Source organism: Rhinopithecus roxellana, chromosome 16 (assembly GCF_007565055.1).
Source record: "Rhinopithecus roxellana isolate Shanxi Qingling chromosome 16, ASM756505v1, whole genome shotgun sequence".
Classification (NCBI taxonomy): Eukaryota; Metazoa; Chordata; class Mammalia; order Primates; family Cercopithecidae; genus Rhinopithecus; species Rhinopithecus roxellana.
In genome coordinates, this window is record NC_044564.1 from 13,265,431 (window position 1) to 13,289,694 (window position 24,264).

Sequence of the window (24,264 nt, forward strand, 5' to 3'; positions counted from 1 at the left end):
CACCTCAATCTGTGTCCAACTAAGAGGCTCTTCTCAACGGGTTCCTTTTCTAGGCCACGTGGCGGAAGTCTATCTTGTCCATCTCCATGCCAGTGTGTACGCACTCTTTCATCGCCTTTATGGAATGTACCCTTGCAACTTCGTCTCCTTTTTGCGTTCTCATTACAGTATGAAAGAAAACCTGGAGACTTTTGAAGAAGTGGTCAAGGTAAATTAAAACTTCTTGTTTGTTTGCTACTTAGCATACTGTTTAGATAGGCTGCATTTATACCTTTTGTATTTAATGGCAGACAGGGAAATTTTGAAAAGAAATTGTTTTCTTCCTCCCCACTCCAGTCCCTAGGCAGCCTCCAGAGTGGCCTGCAGCAGGACCAGGGACCCGACCCCTGGCAGCCTCTCTGTCCAAAATGACCCCTTTCCCAGAAGCCAAGGAAATGGCAATGGGGCGGGGGCCATGGATGAGGCTGATCTGTTTTCTGTCTTAATAGATTTGCCTATTCTGGACATTTTGTGTAAATGGGATCATATAATATGTGGTCTTTTGTGACTGGCTTCTTTAACTTAGTATAATGTTTTTAAGGTTCCTTCCGTGTTGTAACATGTGTCAGTACTTCATTCCTTTTTATTGTCAACTAATATTCCATTGTTTGGATGTTCCACAAACATTCAACCCTTTATAATTTGTCAACTCAACTCTTCTAGCCAATGATGGAGCATGTGCGAATTCATCCGGAATTAGTGACTGGATCCAAGGACCATGAACTGGACCCTCGAAGGTATAGAAACTAGTGTCAAAATTTTAAAGAATCTTTTGAGAGATCGAAAATGTGATCTAGGAGGTAATCCCTGTTGAGGTATATTTGGGAATATAGATGTTCTACTTACAGAATCAGTCCGCTTGGAAGCACTCGTACAGCTAAAATTTGTGTGAGTTTAAAACATGCTCTTCACAGGTGGAGGACATTTAATAACATTTAGCAGAGTGGAGAAAGTTGCAGCACAAGTGCCTGTCCCCCAGAAAGGCTTACACCTCAGTGGTGCCAGTGATGGAGCGATGAAGGAGGTGAAGCATATGGCTAAAAACAAGGGAATTGCAGAAAATACATGAATCTGGCTTTGCAGAATGGAGAAAGGACTTCAGGGAGTCCTATATTATTTGGAGTCCCTGAGGTCCTTTCTCCATTCTGCAAAGCCAAGTGACTACCATCCTCCCCAGGGCCCTACAGAGTCCCCCAGGTATGTTCTTTGGAAAAACTGAACCTTTGAGACCCTTGATTGGAGGATTCCAGGCACAGTGGAGAGTGGAACTGAGGGTAAGAGTGAGGGAGATAGAGGAAATTTATAGACTGAGCTGTGGGAGGCCCAGCTCCGTCCTCTGCTTGTCTCTGCCTGGTAGGCAGGCTTCTTATGCTCCCCACTTAGGAGACCCAGCCCTTTTTGGGGAAACTGACCCATGGATATTGGCACTTGGGGATCTCCTGCTGAAAAAGCTGGCTCACTGCCTGATCCCCCAACAGCGAATCTTACCTCTCCACAGACACTGCCTCTACCACACAGAGCCTCAGCCAGCTTAAAGCAGTTTAGTGTGAGATATATGTAGAGAAGTACAGAAAATATGTATGTAAAGTTTGATAATAACACAAAAACACATGTAGCTGGCACCTAGCTTAACAAAACAGAACATTACCTTAGAGGCTCCCCGTGGAGAACCTCTGCTTTCTCCCTGCTACCTCAGAGACAACTACCATTGTTGCTTTTAATCATTCTCTTGCTTTTCTTTATAGTTTCACTGTAGGTATTGCTTTGTTTTGAAAAGCTAGTTGATGAGGAAGCAAAGCCTAGTTAAGAGAAGGGCAGTCTTGTCACTGGTAGTTGAAGGTTTGCAGGAGATGAGAGGAGGAGCAGCGCATATGAGTCTTGGTGTGGTTTCACTGTCCCTGAGGTTTCACAGCCCCTTCTGGGAAGTCAGTGCACAAGGTCATGAATGAGTCTGGGAAACACAAGGCTCACCCTCATCACAGTGTCTGGCAAGGCTTCTAGCAAGGGCAAGGTACTAGACATGTGTGAAATATGGCAGGCGGGGAGGCTGCTCTCTGTACCTGCTTTCAGCTCCCAGGAATAGGTCAGACAGAATCCTTCTGTGGGATAAAATGAATGTCCTCTGCTGATCAAGCAGAGAAGGGAGAGTAGGAATTTCATCAGTATGTAGTTAAGACAAACTAAGTACAGACAAGTTATACAGGCCAGGGTCACCTGGCTCTGTCCCTCCTTAAAAAGTTAGTGCAGGACAGCAGGAACTTTGAGACATGCCTGTCTCTTGGCAGGTACTGTTCTGATCCAAACTGGTTCTCGTCTGTACCTAGTACCCAGCTGTCATCCTAGTCTTCTCAGGCTTTCCTTCGCCTCTCTCCTGTGCAGGATTTCCCATTTCCTGTATCTTGTCTTCTTGGTTTACTCTTGTTTAATAGGACATATCATCTAGGAGCTTTTTGAGGAGGGATGCAGTTGTTTGGCTGGTGTAGACTTACAGGTTGAGAGTTAGTAATTTGAAGGTATTATTCCATTGCCACCCTGCTTCCAATGTTGCTCTTGGAATTTCTGATCATCTGTATTGGCTGTGTTTTTCTCTGGGGGAGCTGGTGTTCTCTTTGTTGTCGTAATATTCTGAAATTTCCAGTGATGTACGTTGGTATGAATCTGTTCTCATTGTTTAAGCTGGAAGCTCTTCAAGTTCTATGATATTTTCTTTAGTTATTTTGTGCTTGATTTCCTGTTTTCTCTGTCTTTCCTTCTAGAAATCCAGTTCATCCATGCACCGCATAATGACATTTCAGTCAATGATGGGCTCCACAGATGATAGTGGTTCCGTGAGATTATACCACCACATCTTTACTGTACCTTTCCTGTGTTCAGATATGTCTAGATACACAAATATCTTCTGTTGTGTTACAGTTACCTACAGTATTTAGTACAGTACCATGCTGTGCAAGTTTGTAGCCTAGGAGGCTGTAACATCTAGGTTTGTGTGAGTACACTCTGATGTTCACACAACAAAGAAATTGCCTAATGATGCATTTCTCAGAACATGTCACTGTCATCAAGTGACACATGACTATGTACATATATAAGGAGTTTTCTTTTCCCTGCATAGTCTGTTTCTTCTAAATTTCCTTTTCTGTTTTGTGTTATTCTTTTTAAATCTTTGAGGCCTTCTGCAAGGATCTAGTAAACTGTTTACATATGGGGAGACAAAACAGCTTTGTTCACAGTGGTGGGACTTGTTGACTTCGAGCTTTGTTGTATGTTGAACTGAGCATCTGTTGGAAATAGTGGTGTCAGTATTGTTTTCTTCTTGAGCTGGTCACATTTTTTAGAAAATAGTCTTCTGATTTTCAGACTGGTAAGGGTGACTGCCTCTGGGGGGGAAAGAGGTGGCTGGTGAGGAAGGGTCTTGGCATTTAGGATGTATATGCTTCACTTAATCCCTTCATTTGGAATGACACTCATGCCCTCAACTATTTCTGGAATACCTTATCCAGGCACTCCCTGTTTTATTCTCTCTAGAGAATAATCCAGATTTCTGGTGAGAAAAGAGCTGTTGCTCAGGAGTGTAGAGTTGGGGCAGGACCCAGGGGCTGTGACTGCTCCTCCAGTGGTTTTCACCCTGTCTTCAGTATTTTAGCTCCCCTTGTCTACCTGCTGCTCATCTCCTGTTCCAGAAGTACCAGATGCTGTAAATTCCTTATGATTTTAAGGATTCTGTAGTATAATCAGTTGACTCTTCACTTTGAGACAGTGGCAGCTTAGGATTCTGCTTTCGTGGATTTGCAGTGTCAGTTACCACCTGCCTGTCTGTATTTTAGTTTCAAAAACTTCTGGTTCTGTTCTCTCTCTCCTCTTCTCCTCCTTGTGGGTTTATATTGAAAAACAAAGAAGTCTTTACTGTAGACAGTGGGATTCCAGGAGGCTGTACAGTTGGGTGCATATGTTCAACCAACTATATTAACTTGGAAGATTCCTCAGTCAGCTTATAGAGAGCCTCACTCACCTTGGCTAGGCAGATTGCTTGACTTTGGAAGAAGGTTTTAACACTGAAGACAGACACCAACATAAAGAGGAGAAAAGAGAGCTAGAACAAAACCATAATGATAGAGCAGAAGAAAATATTACCAAATATATTACCAAATATTACCATAGCCACAGAGATAAGGCATCTGTGCGTATGTAAGCAACAGGATGCCACAGAAAAAGACCATTTTGAGACTAAAAGAACTCTTCAAAATTAAAAATGATAGCCAAAATAAACATTTCAGTAAAAGAATTGGGAGATAACATTGATATCTCAGACATCAGCTTTTCCAAGATATAGATAAATGTCTCAGAAACCAGAACCAAAGGATAGAGCTGGGTAATATGAGCAGAATAGAAATTTAGAATGATCAGCCCAGGAAGTCCCAACATCCAATTAAATTTTTTTTTCTTTTTTAAAGAAGAGCCGGGTGCAGTGGCTCATACCCGTAATCCTAGTACTTTGGGAGGCTGAGGCGGGTGGATCTCTTGAGGTCAGGAGTTTGAGACCAGCCTGGCCAACATGGTGAAACCTCGTCTCTACTAAAACTGCAAAAAATTAGTCGGGCTTGGTGGTGGGTGCCTGTAATCCCAGCTACTTGGGAGGCTGAGGCAGGAGAATCATTTGAACCTAGGAGGCAGAGGTTGCAGTAAGCTGAGATTGTGCTACTGCACTCCAGCCTGGGTGACAGAGCAAGATTCCGTCTCAGAAAAAGAGAGAGAAGAAAACTTTGGTGGAGGAAGAAATTGTGAAATAAATAATACAACAAAAAAAATTCCTAGGATTGAAGGAAGTGAGTTTCCAGATTAAAGGGGCTTACCTGGTGCCCAACTAAATATCAGTAAAAAAGAATGCCACCAGGTCTCAGTGTTGTAGAATTTTAAAGTACCAGGGATTAACCTTTCAGAGAAAGAAAAAAACGAAATCACATTAATAAGGATCAGAAATCAGAGTGCTATTAGCTTCTGAAATACCTTCAAAATTGTGAGAAAAAGGTTTTCAACTAGAATTCTATAGCCAGCCAACTGATCTATCAAATATGAGACACTTTTAGATGTGCATGGACTCAAATTTCCTTCCCATATATCCTTCCTCAGTTAATCACTGGAGCATATATTCCACCAAAATGAGGGTAAAATCATGAAAGAGGAAGACAGAATCTAGGGGACTGGGGCCTGATCATGACCCTTTTACAGGACCATGTCCAGGGAAAGTGTCAGGATAACAGGCAGTGCCGAGAGCAGCCTGTCCAATCTGAAGTGGGGGAGAAAGTGCTCCGCAAGGGAGCTCTTCAGGAAGATGAGGAATAATCCTGGTGTATTCTTTGCATTTCATTAGTAAAAGTTATATTAGGAATTGTTTCAGAGCTGTTAGAATACATTTAGGAAAAATTAGCAATAGACACACAAAAAAGTGAGGAAGAGAAACAGAACAATGAAAACTTACAATAAAGGAAATATTACCATAGTATACTCTGTGGCTCAGCCATGAGTAGTACTAAGGTAGTCATAATGTTGAAATCAATTTTGAAAACAACAAGAACAGTTACATATTTATTTTGAGAGCATTGAGGAGGAGGGAAAGGATATATGGAAGAGATCTCAATCCTCACTTCCCATAATAGTAAGTTAATAGATGGTGTCTGTAATGTATAAATCACGAAATTAAAAGCACAGGGCATATTCTTGAGAACTGTAGAGGCGGGATAACAATTCAGCTAACAGAATTGGAAGCAGCTGCCAGAGTGGTTGCAGTGGGGAGGGATGGGAGGAAACTTTAGTACTGTATTGACTTTTTAAACTACCATATTTCATTGGATCTCAGATGCCGTTAGATGTGTGGTGTACTTCTATTTTATATACATCTGAGAAAGAAAAAAATGCCAAGTAAGCTAACATGCATTTGATTAGACGATGGTTCCCAGTTTTAGATATTAAAATATGAAAAGTCCTTTTAAGAATCAGGGAAATAGGCCGGGCGCGGTGGCTCAAGCCTGTAATCCCAGCACTTTGGGAGGCCGAGACGGGCGGATCACAAGGTCAGGAGATCGAGACCATGCTGGCTAACACAGTGAAACCCCGTCTCTACTAAAAATACAAAAAACTAGCCGGGCGAGGTGGCGGCGCCTGTAGTCCCAGCTACTCGGAAGGCTGAGGCAGGAGAATGGCGTGAACCTGGGAGGCGGAGCTTGCAGTGAGCTGAGATCTGGCCACTGCACTCCAGCCTGGGTGACCGAGCGAGACTCCGTCTCAAAAAAAAAAAAAAAAAAAAAAAAGAATCAGGGAAATATTGTAAGTGCATAAATTACTTTGATTAAAATAAAACATTTAAATGTATTCCTCTTTTATTATGATTCTCATTTTCTCCTCTAAAATCAATCTTCTTATGTGTACACACGTGTCCTAACGCCTGCTCTCACGTAATCACTTTCGAGTCATGCTGAGAATGCATAAATAGGAGCCTGTCCCCATTAACAAGATCCCACAGGCAGTGAGAACCCAGGTGGTGAATGAAGAGGCAGCCCTGAAATCGAAAGACTTACTCCTTAGTGAAGCTGCCTTATATTCTCCCCATGCCCTGGACACTTTCTTTTCTGTATTTAATACCATATTTTCAGCATCTAAGATCTAATACGCTTTCTACAGCAGTTGTGTAGGATCACATGTTTTGTTAAGGTAAACCTGTGGAGTGCCCTTAGTGTTGCTGTGCTGTTTTCTGTAAACTCGGAAAAAAAACGCACATCTCTGATGGAGTTACTAACCACCTTAGAAGCACATAGAGCAAAGTTATGTTGTCTAAAAGAAAATAGTTTATACTTGACTAGGTGTTTCATTTTAAATATTCTGTTAATTATTAGGGCCTTTATAGAATGTTTGACAAATACTGAAGAGTTGAAAGAATAAATGAACATTGTTCGTAACTTCAGTTCTTTAATTTGAATACTTACTACAGTCAGATCTATTTGCGGGTGTGTCTCTGAATAACTTTGTGTCTTTTTTTCATTTAAGATTATATTATAGGCCGGGCGCGGTGGCTCAAGCCTGTAATCCCAGCACTTTGGGAGGCCGAGACGGGCGGATCACAAGGTCAGGAGATCGAGACCATCCTGGCTAACACAGTGAAACCCCCTCTCTACTAAAAATACAAAAACTAGCCGGGCGAGGTGGCGGGCGCCTGTAGTCCCAGCTACTCGGGAGGCTGAGGCAGGAGAATGGCGTAAACCCGGGAGGCGGAGCTTGCAGTGAGCTGAGATCCGGCCACTGCACTCCAGTCCGGGCGACAGAGCGAGACTCCGCCTCAAAAAAAAAAAAAAAAAAAAAAAAAAAAAAAAGATTATATTATAAGCATTTTATGTCATTTAATGTTTGAAAACATTATTATTTTTTTGCAGCAGGGTCTTGCTATGTTGCCCAGGCTGATCTCAAACTCCTGGGCTCAAGTGATCCTCCTGCTTCAGCCTCCCTGGTGGCTGAGAGTACAGGCACGTGGAAAGCATGATTATTATTATTTTTTTTCCTGAGACAGTCTTCCTGTGTTGCCCAGGCTGGAGTGCAGTGGCACAACATGGCTCATGGCAACCTCAACCTCCCAGGGTCAAGCTGTCCTCCCACCTCAGCCTCCTGAGTGGCCAGACCATGAGCATATGCCACCACGCCCAGCTTGTTGTTGTTGTTGTTGTAGAGATGGGGTGTGGTCTCACTTTGTGAGTGAGACCTCCTGCCTTGGCCTCCCATAGTGCTGGGATTACAAGTGTGAGCCTCCATGCCCAGCTGAAAGTATCATTTTTTTTTTTTCTTTTTTCAGAGTCTAGCCCTGTTGCTCAGGCTGGAGTGCGGTTGCACTTTCCTGGCTCAGTGATCCTCCTGCCTTGGCCTCCCATAGTGCTGGGATTACAAGTGTGAGCCGCCATGCCCAGCTGAAAGTATCATTTTTTTTTTTCTTTTTTCAGAGTCTAGCCCTGTTGCTCAGGCTGGAGTTGCAGTTGCGCTTTCCTGGCTCTCTGCAACTTCCGCCTCCCAGGTTCAAGTGATTCTCGAGTCTTAGCCACCCAAGTAGCTGGGATTACAGGTACATGCCACCATGCCTGGCTAATTTTTTTTGTGTGTCTTTTTTTTAAAGGTGGGGTTTTGCCACGTTGCCCAGGCTGGTCTTGAACTTGGCCTCAAGTAATCCGCCTGCCTTGGCCTCCCAAAATGCTGGGATTACAGGTACGAGCCACCGCACCCGGCCTTAAGCATGGTTTTTAAAATCAATGTTAGTATGGCATAATTTGCTTACAATAAAATTAATCAATCTTGCTAAGTTTTGACAAAAGTCCCAATCATAATAAAGAACATTCCACCATCTCAAAAGTTCCTTTGTGCCCTTTGTGGTCAGTCTCTTCCCCCACTTCTTGCAACCATCGATCTGCTAAAAGCATGCTTTTTCAGGGGGTGTAATAATAGTTACTCTATAGAATATATTCCTTTGGCTGAACTTTGGGTTATTTCCTTTCTTCTTTCCATTACAAGCTGTGCTGTGCTGAACATTGTTGTATGTCTGTTTCTATAGGATAAATTCTTTTTTTTGTTTTGTTTTGTTTTGTTTTTGAGACGGAGTCTCGCTCTGTCACCCAGGCTGGAGTGCAGTGGCGCGATCTCGGCTCACTGCAAGCTCCGCCTCCTGGGTTCACGCCATTCTCCCGCCTCAGCCTCCGAGTAGCTGGGACTACAGGCGCCCGCCACCACGCCCGGCTAATTTTTTCTATTTTTAGTAGAGACGGGGTTTCACCGTGTTAGCCAGGATGGTCTCTATCTCCTGACCTCGTGATCCGCCTGCTTCGGCCTCCCAAAGTGCTGGGATTACAGGCTTGAGCCACCGTGCCTGGCCAGGATAAATTCTTAGAAGTGAAACCATGGATAACATAACAGGAATCTTTAGATAGTTTTAAAAGTATTCTCGGCCGGGTACAGTGGCTCACTCACGCCTGTAATCCCAGCGCTTTGGGAGGCCAAGGCAGGTGGATCACCTGAGGTCAGGAGTTCAAGACCAGCCTGGCAAACATAGTGAAACCCCATCTCTACTAAAATGCAAAAAATTAGCTGGGTATGATGGCGGGCATCTGGAATCCCAGCTACTCGGGAGGCTGAGGGAGGAGAATCGCTTGAATCCAGAAGGTGGAGGTTGCAGTGAGTCGAGATCACGCCACTGCACTCCAGCCTGGGTGACAGAGCGAGACTCTGTCTCAAAAGAAAAAAAAATCCTCATGGAAGGCTGGCACGGTGGCTCACTTCTATATGTATGTCAAGACATACAACAGTGTTCAGCACAGCACAGCTTGTAATGGAAAGAAGAAAGGAAATAACCCAAAGTTCAGCCAAAGGAATATATTCTATAGAGTAACTATTATTATACCCCCTGAAAAAGCATGCTTTTAGCAGATCGATGGTTGCAAGAAGTGGGGGAAGAGACTGACCACAAAGGGCACAAAGGAACTTTTGGGGTGATGGAAATGTTCTTCATTATGATCGGGACTTTTGTCAAAACTTAGCAAGATTGATTAATTTTATTGTAAGCAAATTATGCCATACTAACATTGATTTTAAAAATCATGCCTTCATCCGGGCACAGTGGCTTATGCCTATAATCCCAGCACTTTGGGAGGCCAAGGTGGAAGGATCATTTGAGGCCAGTATTTTGAGACCAGCATGGGCAACAAAGTGAGACCCCATTTCCGTAAGACTATTAGCCAGGCCTGGTGGCATGTGCCTGTAGTCCCAGCTACTTGGGAGGCTGTGGCAGGAGGATCCCTAAGCCTAGGAGTTGGAGGTAGCAGTGAGCCACAATCATGCCACCGTACTCCAGCCTGGGTAATAGAGTGAGACGCCATCTCAAAACAAAAAAAAAAAAAGAAAGAAAAAATTATCATGGACTTTCTTTAGTTTGTCTTTTATACTCTTGTTTCTGGTCTAGGGATGGATTTGACACCTGAGGCCTTGATAGGAGACCTTAAGTCAGCCTCAGCTGCTTGGCAGTTTTCAGGTCTCCCTATTTTTTGATGACCTTTGTTCCAAAGGGCATTTTTCCCTGCCTGCTACTCTGCTGCATAGCTTATGTTCCATTTTTCCATTTTGAGGCTACGCCTAGTGAGGAAATGTTTGTTTCAGATTAGCTTGTTAACTTGATATAACCATTTTAAACAGGGAAGGTATAGGATGGTAAAATGAATGGCCATTTCTTTATGTACTAGAATTGTTTCAGACTTGGGCTGGCATGGTCCTGCTTGTTCTCTGCTATCAGAGTTCCGTGGCTGGCACTGAGTTGACACTCTGAAGTATGTAATTTAACTCTGAAGTAGTTTGTATTTCTTGACTTGCGTTGCCTTTTACAGGTGGAAGAGATTAGAAACTCATGATGTTGTGATCGAGTGTGCCAAAATCTCTCTGGATCCCACAGAAGCCTCATATGAAGATGGCTATTCTGTGTCTCACCAAATCTCAGCCCGCTTTCCTCATCGTTCAGCCGATGTCACCACCAGCCCTTATGTTGACACACAGAATAGCTATGGTAAAAAGTGTCTTTGGTACTTATCTGTTTTGCAACTTTGTCTCTGGAAAACATTATTTGTCTTTGTTGACTTTCTTTTCTGGAGTAAGACTTAGTTCAGTTCCTAGGAATTTTTCCCAAAATATTTTAAATTTGCATATCCCTCCATTTTCTTCTAATTAATTTCTCCTTCAAGTTTAATGTAGATATCCTTGGTCTCCTCCCTGATTGTATGCCAACAGAGTTGGTGACGTGTCTCCAACCCTTAACAAAGAAAATGGGTTCAAGTATTTGACTTCCAGACTCTACCTCATAAGGGAATCTTTGTGATTTTCAGACACTTAGAGTGAAACTCTGGTGGCTGTAGCACTGACACAGTTGGAATGAGTCAGAACAATTTAGACTTGGATTCGTATAAAAATCTAGGCTTCATTTGTGGGTCGCACTCACAGAAGTTGTCATCCGTACTGTGCTTTTTCAAGTTTATCTTGAGGCTTAATGAGACATCAAACCTTATTGAACTTTATTTCAAAGGAGCATTGAAAGAAACTCTGAAATGTTACTTTGTCCCCAAGGATGTCAGTTAAGTCCCTCAGATTTTTTAGGTACAGAGAATTGAATATTATCAAATGGTCTAGAGGACCACCTTTTTTTTTTTTTTTTAAATTTAATCAGAATAATCTAAAACCACACACTAACCCCCTGTGTTCTTCCCTTCCATTTTAGGGTGTGCTACTTCTACACCTTACTCCACGTCTCGGCTGATGTTGTTAAATACGCCAGGGCAGCTACCTCAGACTCTGAGTTCCCCATCGACACGGCTGATAACTGAACCACCACAAGTATGGTGTCAACTGGTGTGCCTGTTTTCTCCTCTGCTTTCTGGTGAAGCTGACCCTTTGGGTCAGATTTAGTATGTGGTTGGGAAAATTTCACACCGTTCGTTTCAGGAGTCACTTTTAAGGATCCATCATATTAGCAAAGAAAGTTACTGTTGCGTCTTAGATTCATCTTGAAGTCTTGATTTATAAAATGCAACTTGTTTCTTGATACACTTTTAATAAGATGCCTTTTTCTAGTTGAAAATGCTAAATTTAAGCTGAACACTGGCCATGGGTATAAACCTTGTGGATGACTTAGCATTCCTTTGCCACTGCTGATGTACTTTATTAACTTCCCAGGCTACTCTTTGGAGCCCATCTATGGTTTGTGGTATGACCACTCCTCCAACTTCTCCTGGAAATGTCCCACCTGATCTGTCACACCCTTACAGTAAAGTCTTTGGTACAACTGGTATGTATGTCTTAGGTTGGATTTGATTGGTTGGTTTTGGCCTGCCTTTAATGGCAGGAGGAGCTCTCTTTCAGATCTAAGGGACCACTTGCAGTTGTAAACTTGTTTTTGACATTGTTGCAAATCCCTGGGGCTTTCAGAATATGTAAAGTGAACCTAAAAAAAAAAGAGAGAGACTGATCTAGATCCCTAGAAAGTTAACTCTAGCAGCTTTATTTATAGTAATAGTTAGGCTGAAAAAAAATTGGCAGTTTTTCTAATAGTTGGGCTCAGTGTTCATATATGTTCTGCCCTTGTCTCTAAGCAGGTGGAAAAGGAACTCCTCTGGGAACCCCAGCAACCTCTCCTCCTCCAGCCCCACTCTGTCATTCGGATGACTACGTGCACATTTCACTCCCCCAGGCCACAGCCACACCCCCCAGGAAGGTGCGATCCAACTCATCTGCTATCCCTCTGCCCAAGGCACAGTGATTCGCTTGAAAGCCTCACTTTGAGAAGCCTAATTATGCCAGATAGAATTCTGACCTAAAATGCAATGGGTTTGAATCAGAATAATTGAAAATAGACTAACAAGCTGCTCTCAAGGTGTGATCTGCTGACCCCTGGGTGGTTCCAAAACTCTGCTTTGGAAGAACTCTTGTAGGGAATCCAGCAGGTCAAACCTACTTTCTTGAATTTTTTTTTTTTTTTTTTGAGACAGGGTCTTGCTCTGTCGCCCAAGGTGGAGCGCAGTGGCACGATCATGGCTCACTGCAGCTTTGACCTCCCAGACTCATGCAATCCTCCTGCATCAGCCTCCCAAGTAGCTGGGACTACAGGCATGTGCCATGATGCCTGGCTAACTTTTTTTTTTTGGTAGAGGTGAGGTCTCACTATGTTGCCCAAGCTAGTCTTAAACTCCTGGGCTCAAAACGATCCTCCTACCTGGGCCTCCCAAAATCCTGGGATTACAGGTTTGAGTCACCACACCTAACCAATCCCACTTCATAACACTAAGCTGTCATTTGCCTTTCCCACTGGGTTGGCATCTGCACTGATGGCACAAATATGATGGGGGGTGAAACGGTGGCAACTTAGCCTGAATCAAGGCAGGCATTGAAGTGTCCTATCCTAGGAGGCCTTGTATTCTTCTCTGATATCTTCTCTCCATTAAAAACAATAAAAAAAAAAATTTAAAAAGTTGAGTGTTCTGTATTAAGCAGTAACCATTATTAATTTTATTAAATCTTAGCCCTTGAGAACATGTATGTGTAATATTCTTTGTAGCAAAATAGAAAATATGCATAAGGCACGTATACTGCGTATACAATTATTTGAACTGAGAGGTGAACTAGCTGTCTTTTTTCATGGAGTGTCAGTTTTATTCGAAAGAACAGCTGTCTTACAAACTGATTTATTCAGACTTGGGTATTTGGCAGGCAGTTTCTTAAATGATGAGCTGAGTATGTAACTTCAAGTTAAACAACTGACAGTATTTGTTGCCAACAATAAAATTCAACTCTTAGGTGGAAATTAGGATATTAAAAAACGTGTATATGCCACCATGAACTTGATAGCTGCCCCAAGACTTTTATGAAATTGAAAAGTCTTTGGAAGCTTAGTTAGTAATTTGAGTTTTTGATATTGTGTAATGAAGTGTTTCAACATTTGGAATATGTGAATAACTTGATGAGCCAATATTTTCAGAATATCCAATGTATGATGTTGCAGAATCATGCATAGGTAAAAAGCACATTCAAAGTACAAAGCAGGCTGGGCGCAGTGGCGTACACCTGTAATCCCAGCACTTTGGGAGATTGAAGCGGGTGGATCACTTGAGGTCAGGAGTTCAAGACCAGCCTGGCCTATGTGCTGAAACACCATCTCTACTAAATACAGACATTAGCTGGGTATGGTGGCAGGCACCTGTAATCCCAGCTACTCAGGAGACTGAGGCAGGAGAATCACTTGAACCGAGGAGGCAGAGGTTGCAGTGAGTCGAGATCACACCACTGCACTCCAGCCTGGGCAACAGAGCAAGACTCCATCACACACACACAAAAAAAGTACAAGGTAGACTAGTGGGTTTTAACACAGGAAAATCTCATTGATGTGGTTTCACATTTCACTTTGTAACTTTAAGAAACTACCACTTGTCAAATTTTGGTGTAATAACAAAGACGAGTATTTGAAAAGTCTGTCAACATATGTTTACTTTTTGCGGCTGGGCATGGTGGCTTGCTCCTGTATCCAGCACTTCAGGAGTCCAAGGGAGGTAGATTGCTTCAAGACCAGCTTGGGCAACATGCAAAACCCCATCTCTACCAAAAAAAAAAAAAAAAAAGAAAGAAAAGAAAAAGCCAGGTGTGGTGGTGTACATCTGTAGTCCCAGCTACTTGGGGAGCTGATGGAGGATGACTTGAGCCCAGGAGGCAGAGATTGCAGTGAGCCATGATCATGCCACTGCATTCCAGCCCAGGTGACAGAGCCAGACCCTGTCTCAAAAATAAAAACAGCAACACATATGTTTACTTTTGTAATTACATATCTGTGGGGCCCCAGATTTTTCTTTATATACTTCAGTCAAAATAACATATTGTAACAGATTGAATGTAGAGGTAGATAACAAGAATCCCCCTGCCTTTCATGAAGCCGTATATTAAAGAGATGGCAAAAATGTTCCACTCTTCTCATTAAATTTATTTTTATTTCGGGAAATATAGTTTTTTTTTTTTTGAGACTGAGTCTTGGTCTGTCGCCCAGGCTGGAGTGCAGTGGCCGGATCTCAGCTCACTTCAAGCTCCGCCTCCTGGGTTTATGCCATTCTCCTGCCTCAGCCTCCCGAGTAGCTGGGACTACAGGCGCCCGCCACCTCGCCCAGCTAGTTTTTTTGTATTTTTTAGTAGAGATGGGGTTTCACCATGTTAGCCAGGATAGTCTTGATCTCCTGACCTCGTGATCCGCCCGTCTCGGCCTCCCAAAGTGCTGGGATTACAGGCTTGAGCCACCGCGCCCGGCCTAGTTTTTTTAATAATACGTAATTTACATTAGCTTGTAATGGGCTTGTTATTTTTAAGAGAATAAATTTTTAAAAATTTCTTAGTTTTCTAATATAATAATTATGCCTCATAAACAAAAGCTCTTGGGATTCTCCAATCTTCTTCTTTTTATTATTATTTTTTGTGTGTGAGACAGGGTCTAACTCTGTCTCCCAGGTTGGAGTGTAGTGGCACAACTGCAGCTTACTGCAGCCTTGACCTCCCTGGCTCAGGTGGTCCTCCTACCTCAGCCTCCTGGGTAGTTGGGACTGCAAACACCAGTCACCAAGCCCGGCTAACTTTTTAATTTTTTGTAGCGATGGGGTTTTGCCATGTTCCCCAGGCTAGCCTCAAACTCCTGAGCTCAGGGGATCCACTGGCCTTGGCCTCCCAGAGTGCTGGGACTATAGGTGTGGGCCACCATGCCCAGTCTGCAGTCATATATTAAGACTATAAAGCAAGCTGCTGGGCATGGTTCTAGCACTTTGAGAGGCCGAGCGGGCAGATCACCTGAGGTTGGGAGTTTGAGACCAGCCTGACCAACGTGGAGAAACCCCCTCTCTACTAAAAATACAAAAATTAGCCAGGTGTGGTGGCGCGTGCCTGTAATCCCAGCTACTAGGGAGGCTGAGGCAGGAGAATCGCTTGAACCCGGGAGGCAGAGGTTTCGGTGAGCCGGGTTTGCGCCATTGCACTCCAGCCTGGCCAACAAGAGTGATATTCAGTCTCAAAAAAAAAAAAAAAAAAGCATCCAAACAATTTGAGATTCACTGCATTGGGCTGACCTTTAAACTACTTTACAATATGCTCGAGAACATGTACAACATTTTTTGCCTTGTGATATAAAGATACTTACCTTTTCAGGAAGAGAGAATGGATTCTGCAAGACCATGTCTACACAGACAACACCATCTTCTGAATGACAGAGGATCAGGTAAAATTTCTGCGTCACCATAGGCCTTGCTTGCCTCTTCTAATTGGGTTGTATGTGTTTAAGAAAAGAAAGTTAACTGGAAACACGGAAATTCTGAGATATCCAAACTACTGAGGCCTAAAGATAATGAAGCAAGTAGTGAATTCTAAAAGCTAAACTAATAATATCAAAAATAGTTTTTAAGCTATTGCAGTGAAGTACCTGTATTTTGACTTGGTTAAACTATATCTCTTTTCAGAGACATTAGGAACTGATAATTTTATTTGCTATGGGATTATTTTTGGTACTTTTAGTTATATTCTTTTTAATATGTCAGTCTTTTGTAGTATCCCCAGGACAGAACCATGTCCAGCCTTCTCTGTTCAACAGGAAGAGTTATTACAGGCATATTCTGTACAGTGTAAGCAGTTTCACATTTGCAGGGATTACACTGTGTTTCTTTGACTTCAGTTGTCTTTGTTTCTCTTCAGAAGAGCCACCTGGCAGCAAAGGTTCTGTCACTCTAAGTGATCTTCCAGGGTTTTTAGGTGATCTGGCCTCTGAAGAAGATAGTATTGAAAAAGATAAAGAAGAAGGTAATGTATATGGGATTGCTGTGAGTTGATAAAACCTGACCCTCGCTTTGCTATGAATCTGGGATTTTGTGCCAATGCTCACAGGCTTGCTTGATTTTTCTTCTCTTGAGGTGACAAGATGGGTGGTTTAGTTTGGGACCTATGCCAGGTGAAGTGATGCCACTTTTTGTTTTGTTTTTTTTTTTGAGACAGGGTCTTGCTCTGTCGCCCTGGCTGGAGTGCAGTGGCACGATCATGGCTCACTGCAGCCTTGACCTCCCAGGCTCAAGCAATCCGCCCACCTCAGCCTCCTGAGTAGCTGGGACCACAGGCATGCACCACCATGCTCAGCTGATTTTTATTGTACTTTTTGTAGAGATGGGATCTCCCTATGTCATCCAGGCTGGTCTCTAACTCCTGGGCTCAAGTGATCCTCCCACCTCAGCTTCCCAAAGTTCTGGCATTACAGGCGTAAACCACTATGTCCAGCCAGATGCCACTTTTTCTCCTCCCTTTCAGTGACACTGGCACGTGGCAGCATGCAACCCAAACTGCCTAGCCTTTCCCAGGTGGAATATCGACTGCCGTTTCTTTTGTTTCCTTTCTTCCTCTCAGCTGCAATATCTAGAGAACTTTCTGAGATCACCACAGCAGAGGCTGAGCCTGTGGTTCCTCGAGGAGGTTTTGACTCTCCCTTTTACCGAGAGAGTCTCCCAGGTTCTCAGCGGAAGACCCACTCGGCAGCCTCCAGTGCTCAGGGCGCCAGCGTGAACCCTGAGCCTTTACACTCCTCCCTGGACAAGCTTGGGCCTGACACACCAAAGCAAGCCTTTACTCCCATAGACCTGCCCTGCGGCGGTGCTGATGAAAGCCCTGCGGGAGACAGGGAATGCCAGACTTCTTTGGAGACCAGTATCCTCACTCCCAGTCCTTGTAAAATTCCACCCTCGACGAGAGTGGGCTTTGGACGCGGGCAGCCTCCCCCGTACGATCATCTTTTTGAGGTGGCATTGCCAAAGACAGCCCACCATTTTGTCATCAGGAAGACTGAGGAGCTGTTAAAGAAAGCAAAAGGAAGCACAGAGGAAGATGGTGTGCCCTCTACCTCCCCAATGGAAGTGCTGGACAGACTGATACAGCAGGGAGCAGATGCGCACAGCAAGGAGCTGAACAAGTAAGGGACTGGGGCCCTCTCTTCTGTGTTAAATGGTCCATTTTATTGTGAAGTACAGAAAGTGTACGAGAGGAACAGGAATCATTCTTCACACTCCCACCCTGAGGCAGCTGGTTCTCTGCTGCTTGTCAGATGTCCTTCTAGGCTGTTGTGTCTTCATATATGTGACCATGTGTGACCTCTGTGCACCTAAAGTGGGACGATTCCTTAGCAGTCCACTTCAAAATGAGTCTTTTTATGTAGACCATTTTGTGCCTCTGTTCTATGAGGACACTCAAATGCTTTCATGTGTGCCCTCTGCAAGCTGTAGGCTGAAAATGAGGTTATGGTATTTCAAAGAATATAAGAATATTTGTCACAGTGTTTCCCTCTCTAGCTACAGATTATCATTATTTTCTATTTTGGTATAGTTCATTAGGTGGCGATAAAATCACCAGCATTTGATGCAAGTTCAGGTGGCAGACATCCCCTCCAGACCCGCTGAGGCACCCAAGTTTTCATAGAAAGGACTAGCTGAGAAACTGTTTCCCATCCTTCTTTTATTAGCTACTTTACAGGTGCTTGGGGAATATTTTTATTTTTCTTCTTATATACTAAGCTATGGTGGAATTTGACAGGGATTATAATATTTAAACTCCCTCTTTTTAAATGAGATTTGGTATGATAGGCTCAGGTAAATTACCTACTTTTTCCTTAAATTTGAGTGACAGTATCTTCACAACAGAGTGTACTCCCAACAGACAGGGTTGAAAACGGCTCTCAGTGTGTTTGACCACTCAGTTTCTCTGGAGAGCTGGCCCCAGAAATGGAGGCCACGGTGTATGCAGTGGAGGTCAGCCTGTGGCCCTCTCTGCTCTGGAGACCAGGTCCTAGGCAGTGGGGCTGCCTCCCATTGTGTCCACTGTAGGCTTCTCTAACTCTCTGTGGCCCTGGAGTTTGAAACATTTTATGCCATTGCAGATTTTGACCACAAAGAAGTGATCTAACTTTGCTGCAAATAAAAATCCAGATAAGTCTTTTTCTTGGTAAGATCGGTAACTTTGTTACTCAAAAACTTTCTTCCTAGGTTGCCTTTACCCAGCAAGTCTGTCGACTGGACCCACTTTGGAGGTAAAGTTGTTACTTTAGCTCCAAATCCAGCCCACATGGTTCCTGCTTGCTTGTTGCCCTTTCTGTCCTTGAAGGAGGTGCCCTCTGGGAAACACATCTCCCCTTGGCTATTGCTCCAGCCAGGCTATCTGCTTGGCTAAAGGATCTCAAGTATTGCCAAGTCAGCATTTCTTATTTTTGAAAAGTGGCAAGTACCATGCACTTGAGAGTAGAAGTGCAAAACTACAGACTTCCTGCCAGGCTTCCCTAGAGAAGACCAGAGTGAAGGAGAACACACAGTGAAGGAAGGGTCTTGAGAAACAGGGCGTCTGAAATGTGTGATCTAGATTTGTGGGGAAAGGAAAGCAGGCTCTCAAAAGAGTCATCCCACGTGATATGACCCTTTGCATTCCTTCACGAGGGAGACCTGCTGTTGCTGGGAGCCAAGTGGTCATTTGCAAAGAGAGTGGTGATTTGTTTCTTAAAGAATTGTATTTGTTAAGCTAACAACACATGGGAAGCGGGCTTGATAGAATGATCTGTAAAAGGCATTTCTGCCACCCTCCCTCTGCTTTAAAATCAGGCTCTCCTCCTTCAGATGAGATCCGCACCCTCCGAGACCAGTTGCTTTTACTGCACAACCAGCTACTCTATGAGCGTTTTAAGAGGCAGCAGCATGCCCTCCGGAACAGGCGGCTCCTCCGCAAGGTGATCAAAGCAGCAGCTCTGGAGGAACATAATGCTGCCATGGTGAGGACTGGGGAGGGGACAGGTGGAGCTGGCTTTTTGTTTTGTTTTGGGTCAGCATGATAGCTTACAAAGCACAGCAGCTGAGGAGGTCAGAGTTCCCAGTCCTTCCCACTCCTTTGGGCAGGTCCCTCAAGATTAAGACGTGAATGGTGACGTCTCAGAATTCCCTCATAATTCTCAGAAACCGTGGGGACAAGTGATTTTGTGTGTGTATGTTTGCATGAAGGGTCAGAAAATGATTTTATTTTTCCAAATGTAAAACCAGCTCTTGTAAAGCTATTTCATGGCACAAAACTGAAGTGTGTATTGTACAGTGGGTGTGAAGCCAATCAGACCTGGAGTTTGAATCTCGGCTCTACCAGTGTTACCTTAGAAAAGTAACTTGGCCTCTTAAAGCCTCTGTTAGCCATGCTATAAAATGGAAATAATAATAGCAGCAGCTGCTCTTTAAGTTGTAATGGTTAAAAGAAATGTCGGTAGCACTTGCTGAGTGCCCAGCACACTGCAGGCCTTCAGTAAATGCTCGTTTTAGTGAACTTAGTACCATGTGTGAGAGATTTTATTCCAGTGTTGGTAGGCGGACTTTTGAAAGTATTGGAAGCAAATTGATCCCTGAGAAGATTTCTTTAAGCAACTTAAAATCCATTTGCTTAATGTAAAATTTGGAAAACCTTGGCCTAAAGCCAAGTAAGACAGTAGTGAGAGCTCTAAGAGTTTGGGTCTCTAGTTACATTGTCAGGGTAGCTTGTGACTATTCAGATGACATGTTTGCAGTGTGTGTTAAATTGCCTGTGTTGGAAGACAGCTAAAATGATGACATTTCTGGTCTCTGCTAGAAAGATCAGTTGAAGTTACAAGAGAAAGACATCCAGATGTGGAAGGTTAGTCTGCAGAAAGAACAAGCTAGATACAGTCAGCTTCAGGAGCAGCGTGACACTATGGTGACCAAGCTCCACAGCCAGATCAGACAGCTGCAGCATGACCGAGAGGAATTCTACAACCAGAGCCAGGAATTACAGGTATAAACTGGAGCACCAGGCAAAGCCAACTGCGAGAATGCTGGAGAGCAGTGAGGAGGGAGGCAGCTGGTTTCCTTGGGTGTCCTCGACTTGTTCAGCTTCACTAAGCTGAATGCTTTCTCTCTGAAATCATGGCAGAGATTCTTCATGGCTGGTGAATCTTTTTTTTTTTTTTTTTTTTGAGATGGAGTCTCACTCTGTCGCCCAGGCTGGAGTGCAGTGGCTGGATTTCAGCTCACTGCAAGCTCCGCCTCCCAGGTTCATGCCATTCTCCTGCCTCAGCCTCCCGAGTAGCTGGGACTACAGGCGCCCACCACCTCGCCCGGCTAGTTTTTTGTATTTTTTAGTAGAGATGGGGTTTCACTGTGTTAACCAGGATGGTCTCGATCTCCTGACCTCTTGATCCACCTGTCTCGGCCTCCCAAAGTGCTGGGATTACAGGCTTGAGCCACCACGCCTGGCCATGGCAGGTGAATCTTACTTAGGGCAGAGGTTCCCCGACTTTCTTGGTTCATATAGTAGCTCCCTTAGTGTCTCAGTCATTTTTTTTTTCTGCAGCCAAAAAGAAACACTTAACAGTTCTGCTCATTAAGTCGATCTGAATAACTTAGTGAGTATGAATGTCCTAAGAACTTAGTAGATGTTTAGAGATAATACACATAAATTAGAAAAAATAATAACTGCAATTACTAATGCCTCGTGTGCACCTATTGGGCACTGCATGGCATCTCAGACCTTGAAATCAGAGTGGACAGTGACACCCTCATTTCCTGTTTCACACTGGTTTTCCTTGTGGTGCTTTGTATCACTGCACCCATAAAAGCCCGGCTTCACAAAGACGTCATCCACAGACGCAGCATCATTTCCAGCCAGTTAGTAATTCACAGGGTGTCCAACAGATGGCGCTGCGTCTCCCTCAAAAATTTAAAATCTTCTGCAGCCTCCCTGTGAGTTTGTTGGGTAGCTTCAGGGCTCTTTGGTACACAGCTTGGGAACTGAGGATCTAAGGTCTCTTTTTTTTTCTTTTGTTAAACAGTAAGGAACTCAGAAATCAACCATAACTTACTTTTTAAAACTAAGACATCAAATCCTGAGGGCCCAAGAAAGTAGAGCCGTTGAGCTAGGCATTCCCAGTCCTCTGTGGGCCGGTGGCCAGGTAGGCTGTGGTCTGGCCTGTCAGTGCTCCTCAAACTTCATGTCCACGTCTCTTTGGGTAGACGAAACTGGAGGACTGCAGGAACATGATTGCAGAGCTGCGGATAGAATTGAAGAAGGCCAACAACAAGGTGTGTCACACTGAGCTGCTGCTCAGTCAGGTTTCCCAAAAGGTAAGAAGAAATGAGGCAGACCTGAATCTGTTGAAACACCATTTGCTAACATTCTTCCTTCAGACAGGTTAAAGAAATATATTACTTGAGTGTCTGTGTCATGGGTTCCCAACAGGAAGTAGTTCTGCTGCCCCCATGTTCCCTGACATTTGGCAGTGTCTGGAGACATTTTAGGTTCATGTTTTTGGTGCTACTGGCATCTAGTAGGTTGGAGCCAGGGTGCTGCCAAATATCCTGCAATGCACAGGCAGCCCCCTGCAGCAAAGAAGTATCTGTCCTAAACCCTGGTCTATGTGTATCCCATGGAACTCTTTCTTCATACCTTGTTTATATAAGTGTCAAAAGTTTGTTCAGGTTTTTGAGCGTGCTTCCTCCTCCTTTGGGAATCACTGCACTTCATACATCATTTTGTCAAGAACGGTGAGTTTTCCCTAGGGCTTTATGCCACTGGGCCTGGGTGGTATACCTGTCCACCGTCTCCAGGTGATCTGTGGGTGGCCAGTTTTGACGGGCTGCATTCGTGCTGTCCCCTTGGCAAAGCACAGTTCCGAAGTGCATTTCTATTTTTGTTGTCCTTGGGTGCCGTCCTCCCCACCTGCCGTTACGTCAGGGACTGTAAACCCATGGGACTTGTTTATTTTGCTGTAACATTGAAATAGTGTGCTCCTAGCTGATTCCCTATTTAATGTCCACGTGCTAGTTTTATGTCGTCGGAGTTTTCACTTTGCTTATGTTTTTTGGCTAGCTCTCAAACAGTGAGTCGGTCCAGCAGCAGATGGAGTTCTTGAACAGGCAGCTGTTGGTTCTTGGGGAGGTCAACGAGCTATATTTGGAACAACTGCAGAACAAGCACTCAGATACCACAAAGGTATGCCAGGGCTCAGGGAGCCAGACCTCAGTGGGGAAAGCGTTTCAGACCCAGACAGTATGTCTCCAGCATGTCATATAGAATGGCTTGATGACTTGTTTCCTAAAAGATGGAGTGGCAGTCCCACTTCCCCCTGGTCCAGATAGACAAGCACTTTCCAGCCACCGCGGGAGCTTGTTTCTCCTGTTGGGTTGCTTTGAAGTTAACTCGCACTGAAAGCACCTAATGGTAATTGGTACAGAGTAGGTGTAAAGTGTTTCCTTTCTCTTCCCTAGGCCCCCTTTCAAAGAGGTAGAGAAAAAAAGAAGGATGGGGGACCAATTCTGTTTAACATACCTCTCAGGACCGTGGGTATAGACTGGCGTACATACCCGTTTTTTCTTCCTTTTAATGTTGGATTTCTGCAGATGATAGTTCAGTCCTGGCAACAAGGCCAGCATTGGGATGATCTTACGTTAATTAGTGCCTCACCAGTGGTGTCGAGGCAGAAGTTTTAAGTCACTTTATAAATAGCCTCAGGTAATGTTAGTGAATGAGGTGGGAATTGAATTTTAATAGTAGCTGTTCAGTTGCTTCCTGTCACTAACTTCTCCATCACACATGGGCCTCCTTTTTAGGTTTCTTGGGCATGTGCTTTGTAAAGAGTCCTTTTCGCTGGATGTAGAGAGAAGTCTTAGAACTGGAGATAGTAATTTTCCTAATAGAGGTACTCTTTTTTTTCTTGGCTCCTCTCAGCTCTCACAGTCAGACTCCCTTTCTTAGAAGGATGTTAGATGTGGTACTTTCTCCAGAAAGCATCTATCACTTATTTTGGAGGTGTAATGACTTTGGGAACAGAAAGGGGGAGAAACAGATCCGCGGCACAAGAGAGCTCCTGAAAAAGCTGCTGAAACACGCCCATGCGATCTCCTGAGAGAAGCCTAGACGGGCGGCCTCCATGGAGCCTTTGTGCTCCTTGGGACCTCCAGTAGCCTCCTCTCCGTGGAGCCCTGTTTCCCAGTTCATTAAACAGGGGTGATGCAGCTGACTTGTGATAGTCAGGATGCCTTCAATTGTAGACAACAAAAACCAAACTAGGGCTGGGCACGGTGGCACATGCCTATAGTGCTATTTGGGAGGCTGAAATAGGATTGCTTGAACTCAGAAGTTCTAGACCAAGCCTAGCAACATAGCAAGACTTCATCTCAAAAAAACAACAAAAACAAAAAACACTCACTGGCTTAACAGTGGAGAATTTTATTATTTCACTTGACAAGAGGTCGTGAGGCGGGTGAGTTCCAGGTTGATCAAACTGGCCGTTCAGGGACAGCATTGAGGAGCCAGGCTCTTTCCATTCGTCTGCACTGCCTTGCTTATCCTGCAGGCCTGGTCCTCCAGCTAGCTGCACTCATGGTTGCCAGGTGTGTGCCATAGGCACAGATATGACAGGCAGACACAATAATGTCCCACAGAAGAGGAGAGCATTTCTTCCTATTCCTCAGCAAGAAAATCTTTCCCAGGCCAGGTGTGGTGGCTCACTGCTGTAATCCCAGCACTTTGGGAGGCAGATGTGGGTGGATCACGAGGTTAGGAGATCAAGATCATCCTGGCCAACATGATGAAACCCCGTCTCTACTAAAAATACAAAAAATTAGCCGGGTGTAG

General features: G+C 44.1%; 1 protein-coding gene across 5 annotated transcripts in view; it reads left to right on the forward strand.

Annotated features, from left to right (window-relative positions):
• The window catches only part of TSC1 (TSC complex subunit 1), a 56,119-nt gene that overhangs the window by 23,872 nt on the left and 7,983 nt on the right, over positions 1-24,264 (forward strand). For 2 of the 5 annotated variants that reach the window (XM_030919583.1, XM_030919582.1), the window contains exons 7-20: positions 54-208; positions 703-776; positions 10,440-10,615; positions 11,321-11,436; positions 11,776-11,887; positions 12,192-12,313; positions 15,769-15,838; positions 16,309-16,413; positions 17,008-17,566; positions 18,633-18,676; positions 19,239-19,405; positions 20,242-20,424; positions 21,642-21,752; positions 22,498-22,620. In XM_030919583.1, the coding sequence (XP_030775443.1) occupies positions 54-208; positions 703-776; positions 10,440-10,615; positions 11,321-11,436; positions 11,776-11,887; positions 12,192-12,313; positions 15,769-15,838; positions 16,309-16,413; positions 17,008-17,566; positions 18,633-18,676; positions 19,239-19,405; positions 20,242-20,424; positions 21,642-21,752; positions 22,498-22,620 (2,117 nt within the window). The remainder of the gene's footprint in view (positions 1-53; positions 209-702; positions 777-10,439; positions 10,616-11,320; positions 11,437-11,775; positions 11,888-12,191; positions 12,314-15,768; positions 15,839-16,308; positions 16,414-17,007; positions 17,567-18,632; positions 18,677-19,238; positions 19,406-20,241; positions 20,425-21,641; positions 21,753-22,497; positions 22,621-24,264) is intronic. The other 3 variants (XM_030919584.1, XM_010372820.2, XM_030919585.1) reach the window with 3 other exon arrangements.